At 46.6% G+C, this 18,398-nt stretch overlaps 3 protein-coding genes across 7 annotated transcripts; 2 read left to right on the top strand and 1 right to left on the bottom strand.

Moving 5' to 3' along the window:
- Window positions 1–78: 78 nt before the first annotated feature.
- On the bottom strand, window positions 79–5,986 carry LOC147240274 (uncharacterized). 4 transcript variants are annotated; one of them, XM_086193391.1, is made up of 3 exons: window positions 5,351–5,986; window positions 4,044–4,610; window positions 79–181 (listed from the first exon to the last, which is right to left on the bottom strand). In XM_086193391.1, exons 1-3 carry the CDS (start codon window positions 5,604–5,606, stop codon window positions 96–98), a joined length of 909 nt encoding a protein of 302 aa, XP_086049517.1. In that variant the 5' UTR covers window positions 5,607–5,986; the 3' UTR covers window positions 79–95. The 4 variants fall into 4 exon arrangements, 3 of the variants coding, with proteins under 3 accessions (XP_086049517.1, XP_086049516.1, XP_086049515.1); XR_015111216.1 differs by having other exon boundaries at window positions 95–181; window positions 2,689–4,610; XM_086193390.1 differs by having other exon boundaries at window positions 97–181; window positions 3,311–4,610.
- Window positions 5,987–6,521: 535 nt separating this feature from the next.
- Window positions 6,522–9,588, top strand: LOC147240273 (uncharacterized). Of its 2 annotated transcripts, XR_015111218.1 has the most exons (3): window positions 6,522–6,955; window positions 7,114–8,770; window positions 8,882–9,588. XR_015111218.1 is itself a non-coding variant. In XM_086193419.1 (2 exons), exons 1-2 carry the CDS (start codon window positions 6,763–6,765, stop codon window positions 8,262–8,264), a joined length of 1,344 nt encoding a protein of 447 aa, XP_086049545.1. In that variant the 5' UTR covers window positions 6,522–6,762; the 3' UTR covers window positions 8,265–9,588. The 2 variants fall into 2 exon arrangements, 1 of the variants encoding a protein (XP_086049545.1); XM_086193419.1 differs by having other exon boundaries at window positions 7,114–9,588.
- A 453-nt stretch (window positions 9,589–10,041) lies between these two features.
- Window positions 10,042–18,278, top strand: LOC147240272 (uncharacterized). Its single transcript, XM_086194318.1, has 4 exons — window positions 10,042–10,741; window positions 10,900–11,777; window positions 13,087–13,384; window positions 16,600–18,278. The coding sequence occupies exons 1-4, from the start codon at window positions 10,549–10,551 to the stop codon at window positions 17,940–17,942; spliced, it is 2,712 nt and encodes a 903-aa protein (XP_086050444.1). The 5' UTR covers window positions 10,042–10,548; the 3' UTR covers window positions 17,943–18,278.
- The last annotated feature ends 120 nt before the right edge of the window (window positions 18,279–18,398 follow it).

Below are 18,398 nucleotides of genomic sequence, written 5' to 3'. Positions count from 1 at the left end.
TAACATCAAAGTAAAAACCAGCACACGGCAGACAATCGTCACATTCCAGACGACACAGAAGCGTCTCGTTGTTTCCGCCAGCAGCTGGTGAGAAGTCAGGGGTTCATGACTGGACGCTGTTTCAGGCATCGGTGATGGAGGGGTTCCTCCTGCGCCGCCACACTGGGATGGACTTTGTTTTCTAAAGAAGCAAGGAATTGTCTGTGTAAGTTCCCATTCATCCAGGTCATCGTAGATCGAAGCGAAGTAAAATCTGGTCAACTGGACGTAAGTTTACCTTGAAGACGTTTCTCCTCTCATACGAGAGGCTTCTTCAGTTCTAGTGAAGAGTGTGGAAACTCCAGCTTATAAACCTGTGTGGGAGTGGTCAGTGCTATTGTGGTGGAAACGACCCTCCCGAGACTCACCTGGCCTCCCCAAACGACAGTCGTTGTGAGGTGTCAGGGAGTTTCAGGGGTGGTCGTTAGGGAGTTTCACCGACCACTCAGATGCTAATGGGCTGTGCTGGCAGCAGCCGTTCCACATGGGTCTTTCAGCTGAACTCTTTGGAGATGTTTTGAAAGGACTTGGTTGTAAATTGGTGAAAGGAAATGTCGCAGTCCACCTCCTCTGTTCAAAGATGGTTTCTCTATCCTGACGTGGATGGCTTCTTTAACTCCTCTTTCAAACCATCTGTCCTCTCTGTCGAGGATTTGGACATGGTCGTCCTGGAAGGAGTGGCTTTCCTCCTTGAGGTGGAGGAAAACCGCTGAGTCCTGTCCTCCATTGTTGGCTCTTCTATGTTGGGCCATGCGCTTGTTGAGGGGCTGTTTGGTTTCCCCTATGTAGAGATCCGTGCAGGCCTCACTGCATCTGACAGCGTATACCAGATTGCTTTTCTGGCTGTGAGGGGTGGGATCTTTGGGGTGAACCAGTCTTTGTCTCAGAGTGTTGTCTGGTTTAAAATACACAGGGATGCGGTGCTTGTTATAGATTCTCCTCAAACTCCCTAACGACCACCCCTGAAACTCCCTGACACCGCACAACGACTGTCGTTTGGGGAGGCCAGGTGAGTCTCTGGAGGGTCGTTTCCACCACAATAGCACTGACCACTCCCACATAGGTTTATAAGCTGGAGTTTCCACACTCTTCACTAGAACTGAAGAAGCCTCTTGGATGAGAGGTGAAACGTCTTCAAGATAAACTTACGTCCAGTTGACCAGATTTTACTTCGCTTCGAAGCAAGGAATTCTTGAACGGATGATTTAGACGTATGTTATTATTATATATTTGGAGCAAAAAAAAAACCCAAACAAACATTGTTATGGTACAGTGATGCCTGTACTTCCTGTCAGGACAGAGATTTACACTGTGACCAAAATTTTTTTCAATTATTTCTACTTTTTATCCTAAATTTTGATCAGCTGTGACAGCGACACTCACTGGCTGGCCAGGGATTCTGTCAGCCAGCAGGGAAACCAGGAGGCTGTTGGTTCTCACACTGAAGGAACCTCTGCTGTTGATCCGGATAAATGACGTGAAATCAAACGTGATTATGATTAACAAATGATCCACTTGGCAAACTCCGAAGTGGAGTTGAAATGTTGATTAATGTGCAGCGGCACTGGGAAATACGATGTGCTCTCGTGCCCTCCGGTGTTTTCAATCTGATTGAAGAGGCAGTGAGTTGATTGACAGGTGTTTAACCCTGGATGAGAACCACAGCTACCGGTGCTTTGTCAGGAGCTGCTGCTGAGCTGGAGGTGGACGACCACAAACCAAAGCACGAGATTGTCCTCACGCAACTTCAGAGCCTCCAAAACACCATTGATGAATGGGGCTGGCAAATCTGATGGACAGGAAATGACGTGTCTGTTGTTGTCCTCTCAGATATCAAATTCTACAATTTCATATACATATTCATATTTTGGGCCGCACGGTGGAGCAGTGGTCAGCACTGTGGCCTCACAGCAAGAAGGTTCCAGGTTCGAGTCCCAGCTGCAGCACGGGATCTTTCTGGGTGAGTCTCCATGTTCTCCCTGTTCCTGCTGGGTTCTCTCTGGTACTACAGCTTCCTCCACAGTCCAAAGACATCAATTTGGGGACGAGGCTGATTGATTCTCTAAATTGACCGTAGGTATGAATGTGAGTGTGAATGGTTGTTTGTCTCTCTATGTTGGTCCTGCGATGGACTGGCGACCTGTCCAGGGTGAACCCCGCCTCTCGCCCGTAGACGCTGGGATAGGCTCCACCCCCCGCGACCCTTACTTGTAAGGAATAAGTGGAAGATGACGATGGATTGATGGATGGATATTCATATTTCACTTGAGGTTTCATTCTGGGGGAAGTCGATTCGAACCTCCCTGACAACTCAGATTGAGGTACGATGAAACAGCAAATGTTTGAATCAACCACCTTCTGGTAATTTATTTTTCTTGAGATGTTGTCTTTGTCTTGTTAACTTTCACATAGGGACACTGATTCAAACAAGTGAAAACACAGGCTGGTTAAAGTGCTCAGCTACAGGCATCACTCCCACTGCTCCCACTGCTTTCTCTGACAAGTGGATGTGATTGGACCCTTTTGTAGGTTTGTAATGTGAAATCTGATACACAAACTATTTTAAAAAATGGATGAGGGAAACAGTGCCATCTACAAGCACAAACCAGTACTGCAGCAAATCCACAAAAAAACTGAAGTCCACCTCACTTGCATTGATTCCCATCGGGATTTTTCAACACTGGTGTTGTCTGTCTGACCGGAACTGAAGAGCTACACATCCATGGATGTCATCGTGGTTTGTGTTTTGCTAAACATACGAGGTTTGATGATGTTCCACACATGAAAAGATGAATTAGCTGCTTTCTGCTCCTTGAGACATCTGGAAGGCCCCATCTCATGGTATCTGAGTCTGGACACGCGTGGGCTTCTACACAGACACTGGAACCCCAGGTAGTGACATTAGAGCAGTAAAAAGAAGCTCTGCTTTGACTTAGGGATGAAACGGTGGCTAACGACTGTGGAACAACATGCAACACAAGCATCCAGTTGGCTTCTCTGACACTGTGGACTCATCAAGTGAAACACCAACTCAGAAAATACCGTCAGATCAGTCTGAGGAAGCGCGCTTCATATTACCGGACACATGATGAGAGCACAGTTGTTGGCTCCGTGTGGTTGGAGAGCAGAGGGGACGCACACCAGTGCCTGATCATTTACATAATCAATCAATGCATTTTTGATCAAATAAATCCCCAATACAGTTCATTGAGAACAATCCCACAGATGAAGGGGTTTGAGATGCGTTAGAAACGGCTCAGACGCGACCAACCATCACAGAGGGTTCCGAACATCAACAGCGTCAACTCGATGATTCCCTTCGGATGAATTTGTCTCTGCAGACTCGTCGTCCTGACTACCTCCTGTGTGCAGCTTCATGTGTCTCTTCAGATGTCCCGTTACAGTAAAACACTTTCCACAGACTGTGCAGGTGAAGGGTTTCTCTCCTGTGTGAATTCTCATGTGAATCTTCAGACTCCCCTTTTGAGCACAACTTTTACCGCAAATATTGCAACTGAAAGGTTTCTCTCCTGTGTGGACTCTCATGTGCTTGGTCAAGTCTCCCTTTTCAGCACAACATTTTTCACAGAATGGACAACTGTAGGGTTTCTCTCCAGTGTGAACTCTCATGTGTTTCTTCAGGTCTGTTTTCTGAGCACAGCCTTTACCACAAACAGAACAACTGAAAGGTTTTTCTCCTGTGTGATACTTCATGTGTCTGTTCAAGTGTTCTTTGACATGAAAGCTTTTGCTACACACTGAGCAGGTGTATGGCTTTTCTCCCGTGTGGATCCTCATGTGTCTTGTCATATTTCCTCTTCCACTAAATTTCTTCCCACAGAATGAGCAGCTGTATGGTTGTTCACCAGTGTGACATCTCATGTGTGCTGTTAATGATCCACTGTCTTTAAATGATTTATCACAATCAGAGCAGGGGAATGGTCTCTCACCAGTGTGGTCTCTTATGTGTCTATTCAAATTTCCTTTTAAGCTGAATCTCTTACCACAATAAGAGCATGGAAAGGGTCGCTCCTTTGTCGTAGATCCCACATCACTCTCAAGAGTGTCACTATTTTTTGGACCCTCTAAACCTGACAGAGCTTCACTTGTTTCTGTCCAATCACAATCACTGTCATCGGTTTCAGTAGAGTCTAAAGAATTGTCCTCACTCACAGGCTGTAAGTGTCTGTCTGGGTCCAGGTTGCTGGCTGGTTCTGGTCCTCCACAGTGGTCTCCATCAGCTTCTGTCTTCAGGTGGTGGGTGGAGCTGCTGCTTAGAGGCTCCACCTCTCTGCTCTCCTCAGCTGGACTCTGATGAAGCTGAGAGGACTGAGGTTTCTCTTCATCATCTTCACTCTTCACAGGGACAGGAGGGAATGGCAACTTGCTGATATCAGCCTCCTCCAGCCCTTGAAGCTGCTCTCCCTCCTGACTGGTCCAGAGTTCCTCCTGCTCCTCTTTGATGTGGGGGGGCTCTGGCAGCTCCTGCTCCACCCTGGAGCTCCACTCCTGCTGCTCAGGGGGAACCTCTTCTTGACTCCCCAGCAGCTGCTGCACATCTGCAGGAATCACTGGAACACAGAGGAACACAGGAAGGAAATGTTACATCACGTTATTTCACTGGTTTGACCAAAGTAGCAGAGTTCAACAACAACGCCCGTAAAGTAGAAATGTTGGGTTCATTGTGGTGGGCAGATGCAGATCATCGGCCTCCTCATCTGATGTTCATGTTGTCTGACTCCAGGCGTTTGATCAACACTTCAATAAACTTTGATTCACAAGAAAAGAAGCCACTGCAGTGATGAAGAGCGTGCTGTGGAGGTGGAGAACATGGTCTTGTACAGCTGGAGGGAACGGGAACAGCTGGCAAGGTCCTGGTCCAATCACAACATTTCCGGGTTCTTGGATGTTGTGCAGCAAGGTGTTCATTAGTTTTGGTGAACACGTATCTGAAGCACTTCAGCCATGCCACTCACGGTGGTCGGTTCTCTCAGAACAGGAGGAGGAGAACAGGTGAGAACAGGTGTGGCTTGAAGTGATCCACAAATTATCACTCCACTAACAGTTGGCCGGTGACGTATCAGCTTGCATCACTGTTGTCGCTGCTGCTGAATGCAGCTTTGATTGGCAGGAGAGGAGCACAGGTGGAGGCTCCTCGTGCGCTGCTCTCCTCACGTGTTCTGCAGTAGAAATCTCCGGCTCTCACAGCGGCGGTGCTCATGAAGCTCCAGGAAGCTCCAGGAAGCTCTGATGCGGGACCGACTTTGCTGATGTCCCTGTTTGATGATCAGATCTGCATCCGGACACTCACCTCCGCTGTCGGTTCCCTCAGTCTGACCGGGCTCCTCCGGGCCTCTCCGGGCCGCGCTGGTGGCTTTGAACACAGTGAGGATGACCTCCACCGCCGCGGTGATCCGCTCCGCCACCAGCTCCTTCAGCTTCTCCGCGCCGGCCTGTCCGCGCTCCTCCAGCAGCCGGAGGATCTGCTCCGCGGCCGCCGCCAGCTGCTGCTCGACCACCGCCCGAAGGCTCCGGCTGTCGCTGCCTTTGCACCGTTTTTTGGACATTTGTGTGGAATCTCCGCCGAACAAAGAGCGGTATGTAAACAATGCGCTAACTTCCGGGATGCCAGCACAGCGTCGTTACGTAGAGAGGCCGACGTAGCCTATGCTCAGGTGCTACGTCAAACAGTACGCTGCGTCACTGAGACGCTTTTCATCGTAATCTTGAGTCATAAATCTGCCATACAAAACCCGAAAACGATTATTTCTCATCCGATTGGTTTCTTGCCTCTTGTTTACCGCGTCAGCTTCCTTCTGCATGGAAAGATTGGTTTTAATACTTTTGTGGCCCCGGAGTTCGTTCCTCTGTCAGCACAACCCTCATTTTCAATATCAAACCTGTCAAATGAACCTCACGATCAATAAGAATAAATGAAAGGTTGTGATGTAACTGAGTGCTGCTGCGGGTCTGAGGACGCACCTCCCCAGTGTTCAAGTTTTGTTTTCATTTGTGTGTCATCAACTACACTTCCGTCTTTGGTGTTACCGTTCAATGTGGACTCGGTTCCGTTTACTTTAAGAAAAAAGGCAGAACAAGAGCCTTGTTTCAAAAAGGGAACTAAATGAGAATAATTTGAAGGGATGCTTGTGTTTTTAGAAGAATAAACGAGCCAACAGTCCAGTTTCAGGGAGAACTTGTTTGTACTGAATGCAACTAAAGGGAAAACATCTCATTTTCATGATTATGTGTGAACGTTTGTCCACAAGAAGAAAAAGACGGACTCGAACTCACGTCTGATCACGATGTGGCATCACGGTACGACAAAAAAGGAAGCAAGATGTTCTATTTTTCCCCATGAAAAAAGGATATCCACCCCCCCCCCCCACACACACACACACACTCACTCACACTCACACTCTTTATCTTCCCTCCTGCTCTACACTCCACTCCAGCTGGGGGCGCCAATGCGCCTCTGAGGTGATTTACTAACCATAAATAAAACCTTTTGCAAGAAACGAGGGAGGATCACGTAAAACGAAGGCAGCAGCGCCTCGTTCGTTCTGGAAAAACTATTTCTGACATCACATAGAAAGAAAAGATCCGATCTTCTTGTCCGGATCAAGTTCTCTTTGTGTCGTTGACCTCTGACCCCCAGCTTGCAGCCTCAGGAGTTAGCTTAGCCTGCTAGCTGGAGGCTCCGGTCGGTGCCAGAGAGGGAGAATGTGTCCGGCCCAGATGCTGCGAGCGCTGGTGAAGCAGCGCCTGACCGCGGCTGCTGAAGAGATATTCGGGCTGTTTGAAAGAACGATCGCGGAGTACGAGGAGCGACTTTCTCGCTCCAGAGAGGAGAACGAGCGACAGCGACACCTGCTGGACGCTGTTTTGAAGCCTCAAGTCCGGTTACACAGAGCAGGTCGGTGGACTTCTTCTGTTGTCTTCCGTCACGCGGCAGCAGGTTTCTTCAGGATGTAACCTCAAGCTAGCCGGGAACCTTGTTACTAGGCAACGCAGCAGAAACATCCACCATGATGATGAGGAGGGGTTTCCCCCCTGTGTTTCTCTGTGTTCCAGTGATTCCTGCAGATGTGCAGCAGCTGCTGGGGAGTCAAGAAGAGGTTCCCCCTGAGCAGCAGGAGTGGAGCTCCAGGGTGGAGCAGGAGCTGCCAGTGCCCCCCCACATCAAAGAGGAGCAGGAGGAACTCTGGACCAGTCAGGAGGGAGAGCAGCTTCAAGGGCTGGAGGAGGCTGATATCAGCAAGTTGCCATTCCCTCCTGTCCCTGTGAAGAGTGAAGATGATGAAGAGAAACCTCAGTCCTCTCAGCTTCATCAGAGTCCAGCTGAGGAGAGCAGAGAGGTGGAGCCTCTAAGCAGCAGCTCCACCCACCACCTGAAGACAGAAGCTGATGGAGACCACTGTGGAGGACCAGAACCAGCCAGCAACCTGGACCCAGACACACTTTTACACCCTGATACTGGGGGTGAGACAAGCATCAGTGATGACGACTGTAGGACTCAGTCAGACTTTGAGTCTGTGAGAAACTGGGAAATGCTTGTTAATGATGACAAATATATTTCTGGTAAAAACTCAGCTACTTTCTCTGGATGTGGGGAAATATTTTGCTCCAACTCTGATAAGAAAATCCACACACAAGAAAATTCCTCTGGCACAGGTTGTTTACCAGCAACTAAAAATCCCATGACAACAGACCCTGGAGTGAAACCCTATGAATGCTCAGCTTGTGGAAAAAGATTCACACGAAAGGGACACATGAAAACACACATGATGACTCACACAGGAGAAAAACCTTTTTCCTGCTCAGTTTGTGACAGCAGTTTCACTTATCGGAAGTCATTGGTTGAGCACATGAAAAGACACACTGGAGAAAAACCATTTGTCTGCACAGTTTGTGGTCAAAGATTCACCCGGAACTCGGTCCTGAAGAAACACATGAGAGTTCACACAGGGGAGAAACCATTTTGTTGCACAGTTTGCGGTAAAATGTTCAGGTACCGCTCGGTTTTAGTCACACACTTTCGAATTCACACGGGATTACAACCTTACAGTTGCACCATTTGTAAAAAAAGCTTCAGGTGTAGTGGAAATGTGACAAGACACATGAGGGTTCACACGAGGGAGAAACTGTTTGTCTGCTCAATTTGTTCCAAAGGTTTTCCACAACCTTTTCATCTCACACAGCACATGAAGATTCACACAGGTTAAAACGTGTACAAATGCAGGGTTTACGGCAAAGAATCCAAGAAGAAGTCACATGTCTTAAACACAACTGTGTGGAATCGTCAGACACCCTCACATCCTCCGGCCACATCTGGAGTGAAGCAATTCAGAAGTCCAGTCACAGTCATTTTGACTGTAAAATAAAACCCCAAACTAGTGCTCTGCTAGCAACTAGCACTGCGAGATTACAAAGACATATCTAATTGTAATTGTTTTGCACTGACATTGCGATACGTTTCATGGTGTCAGCAGAATGTTTAATGAATCGCTAGCTACAACGAGCAGAGCTGTCTGACCATCAGGAGCCTCGGAAACCCCCCCCCAGACCAAGCTCCCCTCCGCCACATGGAAGTCCGTCATCTCGTGAGTCTGGATTGCATCCCAGTTCAGCGACTAACAGGTGCCGCCAGCAGCCGTCACTTCAGCAACACACACGTTGAGAGCCTGTCAGGAAACACTGCAGATCCCTGAGAGCCAAGGTGGCGCGGCAGGTACGTGCTGATGTCAGCACTTATCATATCTAACTTGTTGGGTTATTTATTTGAGGGTTTTACATTTCAGTCTATCTACGATCAAAAATGTGTTTTTTCTTGTTGCCACAGTCGAGTATTTGAACGTCTGAGAAGAATGGAGCCTGGTAAGAGTGGGGAAGTTTTGAGTTCATTTGTAAAAGTGTGCGTTTTCTCTGTTGAGTGAACTTCTGTGTTTGGTGTTTGTGGCTGTTCGTCCTGCAGCCTCCTCTTTCATTGCTGATAAAATTCTTTAAGGAACTTGGATGTGTAAACTTTATTCACCAATGGGTCAGAGAAGAAAGGCTCAGTTTAGGTGGTGGCCTATTCAGATTAGAGAAGAGCAGTCCGGAGGAAGAGGATCCAAGTTGACAAATATGTTGTTTCCTGTTGTCCCCTGGTGGCGCTGTGACTCATCATCCTGAAAATTTACGATGTTCTGTCTTGGCTCAGGCGCCACGCCTCCATCTAGTTTGGTTAAAATCAGCCTGAAAACCAGGTGATAAACAAACATTCTTGGTGGAGATTCACAAACGCGTCGAGGAATGCATACAAGTGGGTATACAAGTGAATAAGAAAAATAAATATAACATTTATATGTAAAATGTGTAATAATTGTTAGTTATGTAAGGTGACAAGCATTGAATGACAATTAGGTATTCAATGAACTGAGCATGAATAATGCTTTTATTTCTGTATTTAAAATTATAAACATCCTTCATGGGCTAAAAGCTGCAAGTAAAGAACAATGTTCATTGTTTATAACATCAAAAACCTGAAAAGTAAGAATTTCCCAGCAACTTTGTCAGCATGAAAAATCTGTTCCTCAAGCTCGCTGGTAACCTTGTTACTAGGCAACGTAGCAGAAACATCCACCATGACAACAACCTCAAGATCAATAAGAATAAATGAAAGGTTGTGATGTAACTGAGTGCTGCTGCGGGTCTGAGGACGCACCTCCCCAGTGTTCAAGTTTTGTTTTCATTTGTGTGTCATCAACTACACTTCCGTCTTTGGTGTTACCGTTCAATGTGGACTCGATTCCGTTTACTTTAAGAAAAAAGGCAGAACAAGAGCCTTGTTTCAAAAAGGGAACTAAATGAGAATAATTTGAAGGGATGCTTGTGTTTTTAGAAGAATAAACGAGCCAACAGTCCAGTTTCAGGGAGAACTTGTTTGTACTGAATGCAACTAAAGGGAAAACATCTCATTTTCATGATTATGTGTGAACGTTTGTCCACAAGAAGAAAAAGACGGACTCGAACTCACGTCAGATCACGATGTGGCATCACGGTACGACAAAAAAGGAAGCAAGATGTTTTATTTTTCCCCATGAAAAAAGGATATCCACCCCCCCCATACACACACACACACACACACACACACACACACACACACACACACACACACACACACACACACACACACACACACACACACACACACACACACTCACTCTTTATCTTCCCTCCTGCTCTACACTCCACTCCAGCTGGGGGCGCCAATGCGCCTCTGAGGTGATTTACTAACCATAAATAAAACCTTTTGCAAGAAACGAGGGAGGATCACGTAAAACGAAGGCAGCAGCGCCTCGTTCGTTCTGGAAAAACTATTTCTGACATCACATAGAAAGAAAAGATCCGATCTTCTTGTCCGGATCAAGTTCTCTTTGTGTCGTTGACCTCTGACCCCCAGCTTGCAGCCTCAGGAGTTAGCTTAGCCTGCTAGCTGGAGGCTCCGGTCGGTGCCAGAGAGGGAGAATGTGTCCGGCCCAGATGCTGCGAGCGCTGGTGAAGCAGCGCCTGACCGCGGCTGCTGAAGAGATATTCGGGCTGTTTGAAAGAACGATCGCGGAGTACGAGGAGCGACTTTCTCGCTCCAGAGAGGAGAACGAGCGACAGCGACACCTGCTGGACGCTGTTTTGAAGCCTCAAGTCCGGTTACACAGAGCAGGTCGGTGCACTTCTTCTGTTGTCTTCCGTCACGCGGCAGCAGGTTTCTTCAGGATGTAACCTCAAGCTAGCCGGGAACCTTGTTACTAGGCAACGCAGCAGAAACATCCACCATGATGATGAGGAGGGGTTTCCCCCCTGTGTTTCTTTGTGTTCCAGTGATTCCTGCAGATGTGCAGCAGCTGCTGGGGAGTCAAGAAGAGGTTCCCCCTGAGCAGCTGGAGTGGAGCTCCAGGGTGGAGCAGGAGCAGCCAGAGCCCCCCCTCATTAAAGAGGAGCAGGAGGAACTCTGGACCAGTCAGGAGGGAGAGCAGCTTCAAGGGCTGGAGGAGGCTGATATCAGCAAGTTGCCATTCCCTCCTGTCCCTGTGAAGAATGAAGATGATGAAGAGAAACCTCAGTCCTCTCAGCTTCATCAGAGTCCAGCTGAGGAGAGCAGAGAGGTGGAGCCTCTAAGCAGCAGCTCCACCCACCACCTGAAGACAGGGGCTGATGGAGACCACTGTGGAGGACCAGAACCAGCCAGCAACCTGGACCCAGACACACTTTTACAGCCTGATACTGAGGGTGAGACATCAGACTCTCCTGAGATTCACAATTGGAGAATAAAACCCAGTAAGACTCACTCAAAGTTAAACTGTGTGAGACCAGCAGTCCAATTTGGGGACCAGGGATATCACACTGGCGACAAATCGGTGACCTGCTGTGAATGTGGGAAAATCTTTTTCTCAAAGTCAGGTTTGTATTATCACAGGAAAATCCACACAGGAGAGAAACTGTTCAGTTGCTCAGTCTGCAAGAAAAGGTTCAGGATACGCTCACATTTAATTGAACACTTAAGAGTTCACACAGGAGAGAAACCCTTTTCTTGCTCAATTTGTGGTAAAAGATTCTCACAAAGGGGACACCTAACGTCGCACATGAAGACTCACTCCAGAGAAAACATGTTCAGCTGCAGTGTTTGTGAAAAACCTTTTACTCTGCAGTCTCAGTTGAAAAGACACAAGTGTGCTGGTAGCAAAAGTAGCAGTGAATCATGAACCCATCCTCTTAGTGATGGCCCCAGACTGTTGAAGGAGTCGTCACTATTCTCATTGTCATGTCTAATATTTTGTAAAAGAATTTTTGTTCATTTGATCTTTGTAGGGTCCTTAGATTCACAGTAAATTTTTAAAAATGAGTGAAAAGTTGAGCCTCAGAACAGAGACGGACTCTTCAGGAAGGCTTCAGCGGTTGTAGCTTGGAGCAATGAAACAAGAGGAACTTTTATTTGCAGCAAGAGTACTTGTCTGTACTTCGGCTCCCTTGGAACTCAATGATGTCATGCATCCACATTACAAATGTTTCTTAAATGTAAAAGGGGGGGGAAAAAAGCAACCACGTTCTCAAGTGAGTAAAAGCTTTGTTCAAAACAAAGAAGGAACATTTGGTGATCTCACAACAACGCAAGTGGAAATATGTCAAGAAAAATGGTTCCAAAAAGCAGTGATCAAGTTGATCTTGAAGATCTGTTCCTGTGAGAGCTGCATCACCAGAATCAGAAAAACTGGATTTATCCCAGAGGGGCAATTAGAAAAGCAATTTACAAAGCAAACAAACCAAGAATGAGCAGCAGGGTTGCACGAAGCTTCAATCTTCAAAGTTACTGCAGTGTTTGGAGGAGAAGAGCGCTGGGAGCAAAGGTGGCTCTCCTTCCCTGGGTCTTACAGATGGCAGCCGTTCAAACAATAATTATTTAATTTCCTGTTTTTTTTCCTCCCTTTAACATTAAAGAGTATGTTGCTGTGTCAGATATGTCAAGTTACCTTGAGATTAAAAAGCTTTGTTTTCAAAGTGCGATGGGTTCCTGTTGAACTGGACACAGCCGTCGTGAGGCATTTGACAGCATCCTTGAGCGACTGCTCCACTGACTTGTAGTCATGGATTCACGGCTTCCAGCTACTGAATTATGGAGAAAATTAAATAACGTGAACAAACATCTTTTGGTTTCCTGCCCGTGATCAGAACAAGGAGTCACCTGACTATGTGAAGTCCTACCCTGAATAACTTCCATCAGAACAGCGTCATCCGGCCTCCCAGGGAGGAAGGACCGGAGCCCACACCTCTGCGACCTATGAGCTTAAAACCAGAACGAGATTTGGACAGCAGTCAAAAACACAAGATGAATTCAGGAGCGTGGACAAAGTGTCTGAGGCGTCAGGTCATGTACTGATGTGCATGCAGTATTGTCTCTGTCCAGCAGGGGTCGCTGCTCTTCCTCCGCTTCCTGTGGTCGCCGCTGACCTCAGTGTGTGTGTGTTCACCTCCCCGCTGGCTCTTTGTTCGCTGGAAGGCTGACAAGACCAGAAAAGTATCAAAATGTGCGCCATGCAGCTGCTGCGGGTGTCGGTCCATGAGCGGATCGTCGCCGCCGCCGAAGACTTCCTGCTGCAGCTGGAAAAAGGAGAAGAAGCGGCTGAAGTCCCGGTGCTGAGAGCGCTGCTCACCGAGCGGCTAACGGCGGCTGCGGAGCAGATCGTCGCCCTGCTGGAGGAAACCGTGGCGGAGTACGAAGACAGAGTTGAGCGGTCAGAGCGGGAGATCTGCCGCCAGAGGAGGCTGCTGGATGCCGTGCTGAAGCCCGAAGTCAGGCTGCACAGAGCAGGTCGGTCCCGCACACCGGACCGGGGAGAACATGCTAATGCTAGCTAGCAGGGGTAGCTAGCATCCAGCTTTCTCTCAGGTCCAAGAATGTCCCACTCCTCGAGCGAAGGTCGGTGAATCCCAGCGCAGGACCGTAAAGTAGCCTGACATCAGGACCCGAAGTCCTCGGATAACCGTGTCTCCGTTAGCGGCTAATAAGCAGAACTCCCATGATTTTCACGTCAAGCACCGTCAGCAGAGCCTTATGGGAGCTGTAGTTTTTAAATGTTTATCGCTCCCAATGATTGGTGTTGGTCTTATTTTGTTCAGACGTTAAGGCTTTTATGTTTTAGATGAAGTCTTTCTTTTTGTCTGGGGTATTTATTCATTTTTATTCTTAACCTGCTGCTAGTTAATTAACTTGACTGACGTGGCACTGTCACATCTGGATCTGAGCAAAATGTACCAGTTGTGTGACACACTTGTGTTTAATTGGGTCGACTAATGGCATTTTTAGATCCTTCCCACCTGCTGGTGCCTGAACTCAAGAGGCCATCGAATCAAAGCTTTATATTTATTTTGCTTGTAGTCTGGAATATTCACATGCTCCCTTTTAAGAAACAAGTAGACACTACAATCTGCTGAGGACATAGTATAAATGCTGCTTCAACAAGTACACCGGGAGTGTGTGTGACAAACATGTTTACAACATCATGTGTTTTGATTTAAATTGTGATATTTTTCTCTGGGTACCGATGAAAGAAGCTCTGGAGTTTGATGATTAAAATCAAGACTTTCTGGCATATCAAGGGACTACACTCCAGTACTGGAGACCCAGTCAAACCATCAGTTGTCATTGTAGTTGGAGACCCTCCTCAACAGGGGAGACAGCAATCCGATGGCTACTTACTCAGCTGTCAGAGAGATCACACTGGACCAACGGTGGTGAAAAGCAGGCTCCTTTCAGGATGGTGTCTCCATCTAACACAGTCCATCTAAAGAAGAAGACTTCAAGCCTTTATGGGTCGCTGTTGCTCTGAAGACTTGGAGCTGTACACTGTCAAGTGTCTCCAACTAACCCTTGGACCATCTCAGCATTAACATGGTTTTTGTGACGTTTGAGTTTGGAGCCAGTCTGAAATGCTCATTGGTGTTTTTAATGTAGCCCATGAAGAGTGGCTGAGGAGCAACACAGATGCTCTTACACGACATTCCCTGCAAATTGCCAACAGTCTAGGACTTTGTTTGTTGCTGAATCCAACAGAGGTGACAACATTTGAGATGTTGGATCCCCAGCAACCACAAAGACTCTGACAAATATCAGCATCTCTGATCGTTACTCAGACCTTGTACAGTTAGAAGTACCAGTGTTGAATATAAGCCATGCAAACAGAAAGTGAGGAGATTTGACAAATTGTAATCTGGGAAGTGAGAAGTCACCTAGCCTTGACTAACCCTGAGCAAAGCTGCAATAATATAACCATCATCTGGAAAAATGCTATTGAGATATTTTTACCAAACAAGACTATCACCAGAAAGCTTGGTTCGTTGGAAAGAGCAGCAGAGAGCGGAAATGATGTCATAGAACATTGACCTCGAGCAGCCTGGCTGCACATCAAAGCTTTCATGATGCTAGAACATGAAAACTGAAACTGAAGTAGAATTAAAAAAAAAAAAAATCACATTTCCAACATCTCACTCAGCTGAAAAACATGGAGTTTTGTAAATTCACTTTCTGGTTGAAGGGGACTGGCGGACGCCAGGGCATTCCTCACATCACAGCAAGTTAGAGGGCCGACATAATCTGCTAGACCTCGTGTGTAGATTGCCTGATGCAGATCCATCTATTGGCATTACCTTTAATTACATCAAAATTTATCTACAACATTTTGGGCACTCTGGATTGGGAAAAAGCGTCAAGGTCTGATGAAATTCCTGCAAGAGTTCTTGATGAGTGCAGTGCAGAACTGGCCAGTCCTCTCAGCCATCTCTTCTAGCTGCTTCTTTCTCACGGTGTGTTCCCTGATCAGTGGAAGGCTGCCAGCCTGCCAATCAATACAAGGGACTCAAAGTCATATCTTACAAAGTACTGTCCCATATCTCGGTTCTCTGTCCTCAGCAAAGTGATAGAATCTGCTCTTCTGAGAACTCCAGGTTTATCTCCTCCACTAAGACCTCACCTCTGACAAACAATGAGGATTTAGACCAAACCATAATACTGCAACCATGCCCCAGCAACATATCAGATCCTCCAAATATATTCTTGGCCCATTGTTGTTCTCCATCTTCATAGATGATACTGTGGAACAATGTGGAAACAATATGTATGTTTAAGCATTTGATTCCACCATTTTCTCCCCCATAACACCAGCCAATGTGTCAGAGGTGGAAGAAAGCCCAAGAAAAGTAAGACGACAATACTGTCAACAAAGAAGAATCCATCTGGCCAACAAGCCTGGTCCTGGACGCAGAGCCAGCATTGAAACAACTCAAGTCAGGAGTGCTATGGCACACCTACCTGGCCTGGATGCATTTCTTTCAAGCAACTCTTAGGCAGATTATTATCATTCATAAAAAGGCACTGAATGCGATTGGTGTGGATAAGGACCCTACCCTAAAGGACTGTGCCTTTTACAAGCCATGTATTTGCAAAACTGTTGCTGCTACTGAGAATTCACACCCTCAGCTGCCCAGCAGACCAGAATACATTGTTACCTTCATATCTCAGGTCAAAACACTGAGGTCACTACCAAGCTATGCTATGTCACTCCCCAGAGGGAACACCAAATGCACTAATAGGAACTTTCTTCACTCAACTGGAACAGCATGAAACAGTCTTCCCCATGCTTGTGTCAGGGACATCACAAGTGGTGTTGAAGCTTTTTAAGAAGAGCAGTGAACAAACACCTCTTCAGGAAAACTTTATGCTTGGCGACTCTCAGAGCGCTCTTCTCCGTTTGAATTTATAGGCCTGTATAGCTGCAGATTGGTGATTGGCTCTTTATTCATGAAGCTTCTGTCTGCCAAAGCACAATAAAAAATGTGTGTATGTGCAGATGATGCATTTTTTCAGCATTCCAACCCATTAAAGTTTGTCTGATGATTCACGTTTAGTATTTTGATGGCAGTGTGAAAGTATGAATGCTTGAAGCAGCCAAAAAAGGATGTAGAGGGACTCAATTTTCAGCATTAATTCTTTTTTCAACTCACATTTTTCCATCCTGACTTTATTTTCAGTGATTCCTGCAGATGTGCAGCAGCTGCTGGAGAGTGAAAAAGAAGTTCCCCCTGAGCAGCAGGAGTGGAGCTCCAGGGTGGAGCAGGAGGAGCCAGAGCCTCTCCACATTAAAGAGGAACCCGAGGAACTGTGGACCAGTCAGGAGGGAGAGCAGCTTCAAGGGCTGGAGGAGGCTGATATTATCAAGTTCCCATTCTTTCCTGTTCTTGTGAAGAGTGAAGATGATGAAGAGAACCCTCTGTCCTCTCAGCTTCATCAGAGTCCAGCTGAGGAGAGCAGAGAGGTGGAGCCTCTAAGCAGCAGCTCCACTCAACACATGAAGACAGAAGCTGATGGAGACCACTGTGGAGGACCAGAACCAGCCAGCAACCTGGACCCAGACACACTTTTACAGCCTGATGCTGATGATGAGACATCAGACTCTGCTGAGACTGATGTCAGTGATGAAGACTGGATCAGACCCACTAACATTCGGTCAAGTTTAAAATCGCTTTCTTCTGAGTCAAATCTGAATTTGCGCAAAAGAATCTACACAGCTGAAAAAACAGCTCATCACAGCATTGGTGATGTGAAAAGTAACATTGACGGGGGATCAGAGCCGGTTAGGAATATGAACACTGACATTAGAGTAAAGTTTGATGGTTGGAAAGAAAGCAGGGAGCCTCAGTCCCACTTAAACATGCTGACAAACAAAGTGTCTGTCGGTAAGCAGGGACACAACACTGAAAAGCATCCCTTAAGCTGCCCGACATGCGGTAAAGTTTTTTGCCGCAAAGACAGTCTGCAGAGACACATGTTAGTTCACACAGGTGAAAAACCATTTAATTGTTCATTTTGTGGGAAAGGATTTGCACAGGAGGGAACTCTAAGACAACACATTGCAGTCCATACAGGCGAGAAGCGATTCAGTTGCAGTCTTTGCAGTGAAAGATTCACTTGGCAGAAACAGCTAAAAAAGCACAAGTGTGGTGACTCCTTGCAGTTTCAGAGCCAAAATGAAGAAGAGCTGAAGAGAATGAAACCCTTTAGCTGTTCTCTATGTAATAAAAGATATGGTTTCAAGGCAAATCTGCAGAGACACTTTCGAGTTCACACAGGAGAGAAACGATACGGCTGCAGTGTTTGTAACAATAGATTCTCTTGGCACTATCAACTCAAAAACCACGAGTGTGCTGGGATGTTGCAGCTTCCAAGTCCAACTGAGGAGAACAGAGAGGTAGAGCCTCTAACCGGCAGCTCAGCTCAACACTTGAAAACAGAAGCTGAGGGAGACGACTGTGGAGGACCAGAACCAGTCTACCTACCATCAATCCACTGGGTCACTAACTTCATCCCCCACTAGCTTCTACCTTGTGGGGCAGCTAGTTTCACAAGGTTGTAGATTGGTGCCTGAAAACATCTTGACAGGCTTCAGATTCAGCATTTGTGTCTGATCCACAGTAGTTCAGACCCATCAGTGTCTTTTGAGGCCCTGGCTTCGGTGTGATGTAACAATGTGGCTCCTGGAGGTTAGCTTAGATCAGAATTGGTATTGGTAGATACATGCATAGATAAATCTAGGGATGATATTTTAACATATAAGATTTGGATATTAGGGCTTTTATTGTTAATGTTGTGCATGTTACAAATAGAAACAATAGTTGAATAGAAACATGAAGAAATAATGAATAAACCAAATCAGAAATCTAAGTTTGTCCTCATTCTTGCATGTCACAAGCCACATGACACTGGTAGAAGAGAGGAAATGGTTTCAGCTCCACTCATAAATGAGGTGATTAGATTGTCTTAATTTCACATT

Source organism: Aulostomus chinensis, chromosome 22 (genome assembly GCF_037954235.1).
Source record: "Aulostomus chinensis isolate RoL2024-O1b breed Wild chromosome 22, RoL_Achi_v1.0, whole genome shotgun sequence".
NCBI classification, from domain to species: domain Eukaryota; kingdom Metazoa; phylum Chordata; class Actinopteri; order Syngnathiformes; family Aulostomidae; genus Aulostomus; species Aulostomus chinensis.
The sequence above is the reverse complement of the archived record's forward strand: the minus strand, read 5'-3'. Positions and strand labels throughout refer to the sequence as shown.

Excerpts from the sequence above, each read along its gene's own strand:
- LOC147240272 (XM_086194318.1), top strand. The coding sequence starts at position 10,549 with ATGTGTCCGGCCCAGATGCTGCGAGCGCTGGTGAAGCAGCGCCTGACC. Across the intron at positions 10,742-10,899 it reads AGTCCGGTTACACAGAGCAG|TGATTCCTGCAGATGTGCAG; the intron begins GTCGGTGCACTT and ends TTTGTGTTCCAG. Across the intron at positions 13,385-16,599 it reads AGTCAGGCTGCACAGAGCAG|TGATTCCTGCAGATGTGCAG; the intron begins GTCGGTCCCGCA and ends CTTTATTTTCAG.
- LOC147240274 (XM_086193390.1), bottom strand. The coding sequence starts at position 5,606 with ATGTCCAAAAAACGGTGCAAAGGCAGCGACAGCCGGAGCCTTCGGGCG. Across the intron at positions 4,611-5,350 it reads TGAGGGAACCGACAGCGGAG|TGATTCCTGCAGATGTGCAG; the intron begins GTGAGTGTCCGG and ends TCTGTGTTCCAG.
- LOC147240273 (XM_086193419.1), top strand. The coding sequence starts at position 6,763 with ATGTGTCCGGCCCAGATGCTGCGAGCGCTGGTGAAGCAGCGCCTGACC. Across the intron at positions 6,956-7,113 it reads AGTCCGGTTACACAGAGCAG|TGATTCCTGCAGATGTGCAG; the intron begins GTCGGTGGACTT and ends TCTGTGTTCCAG.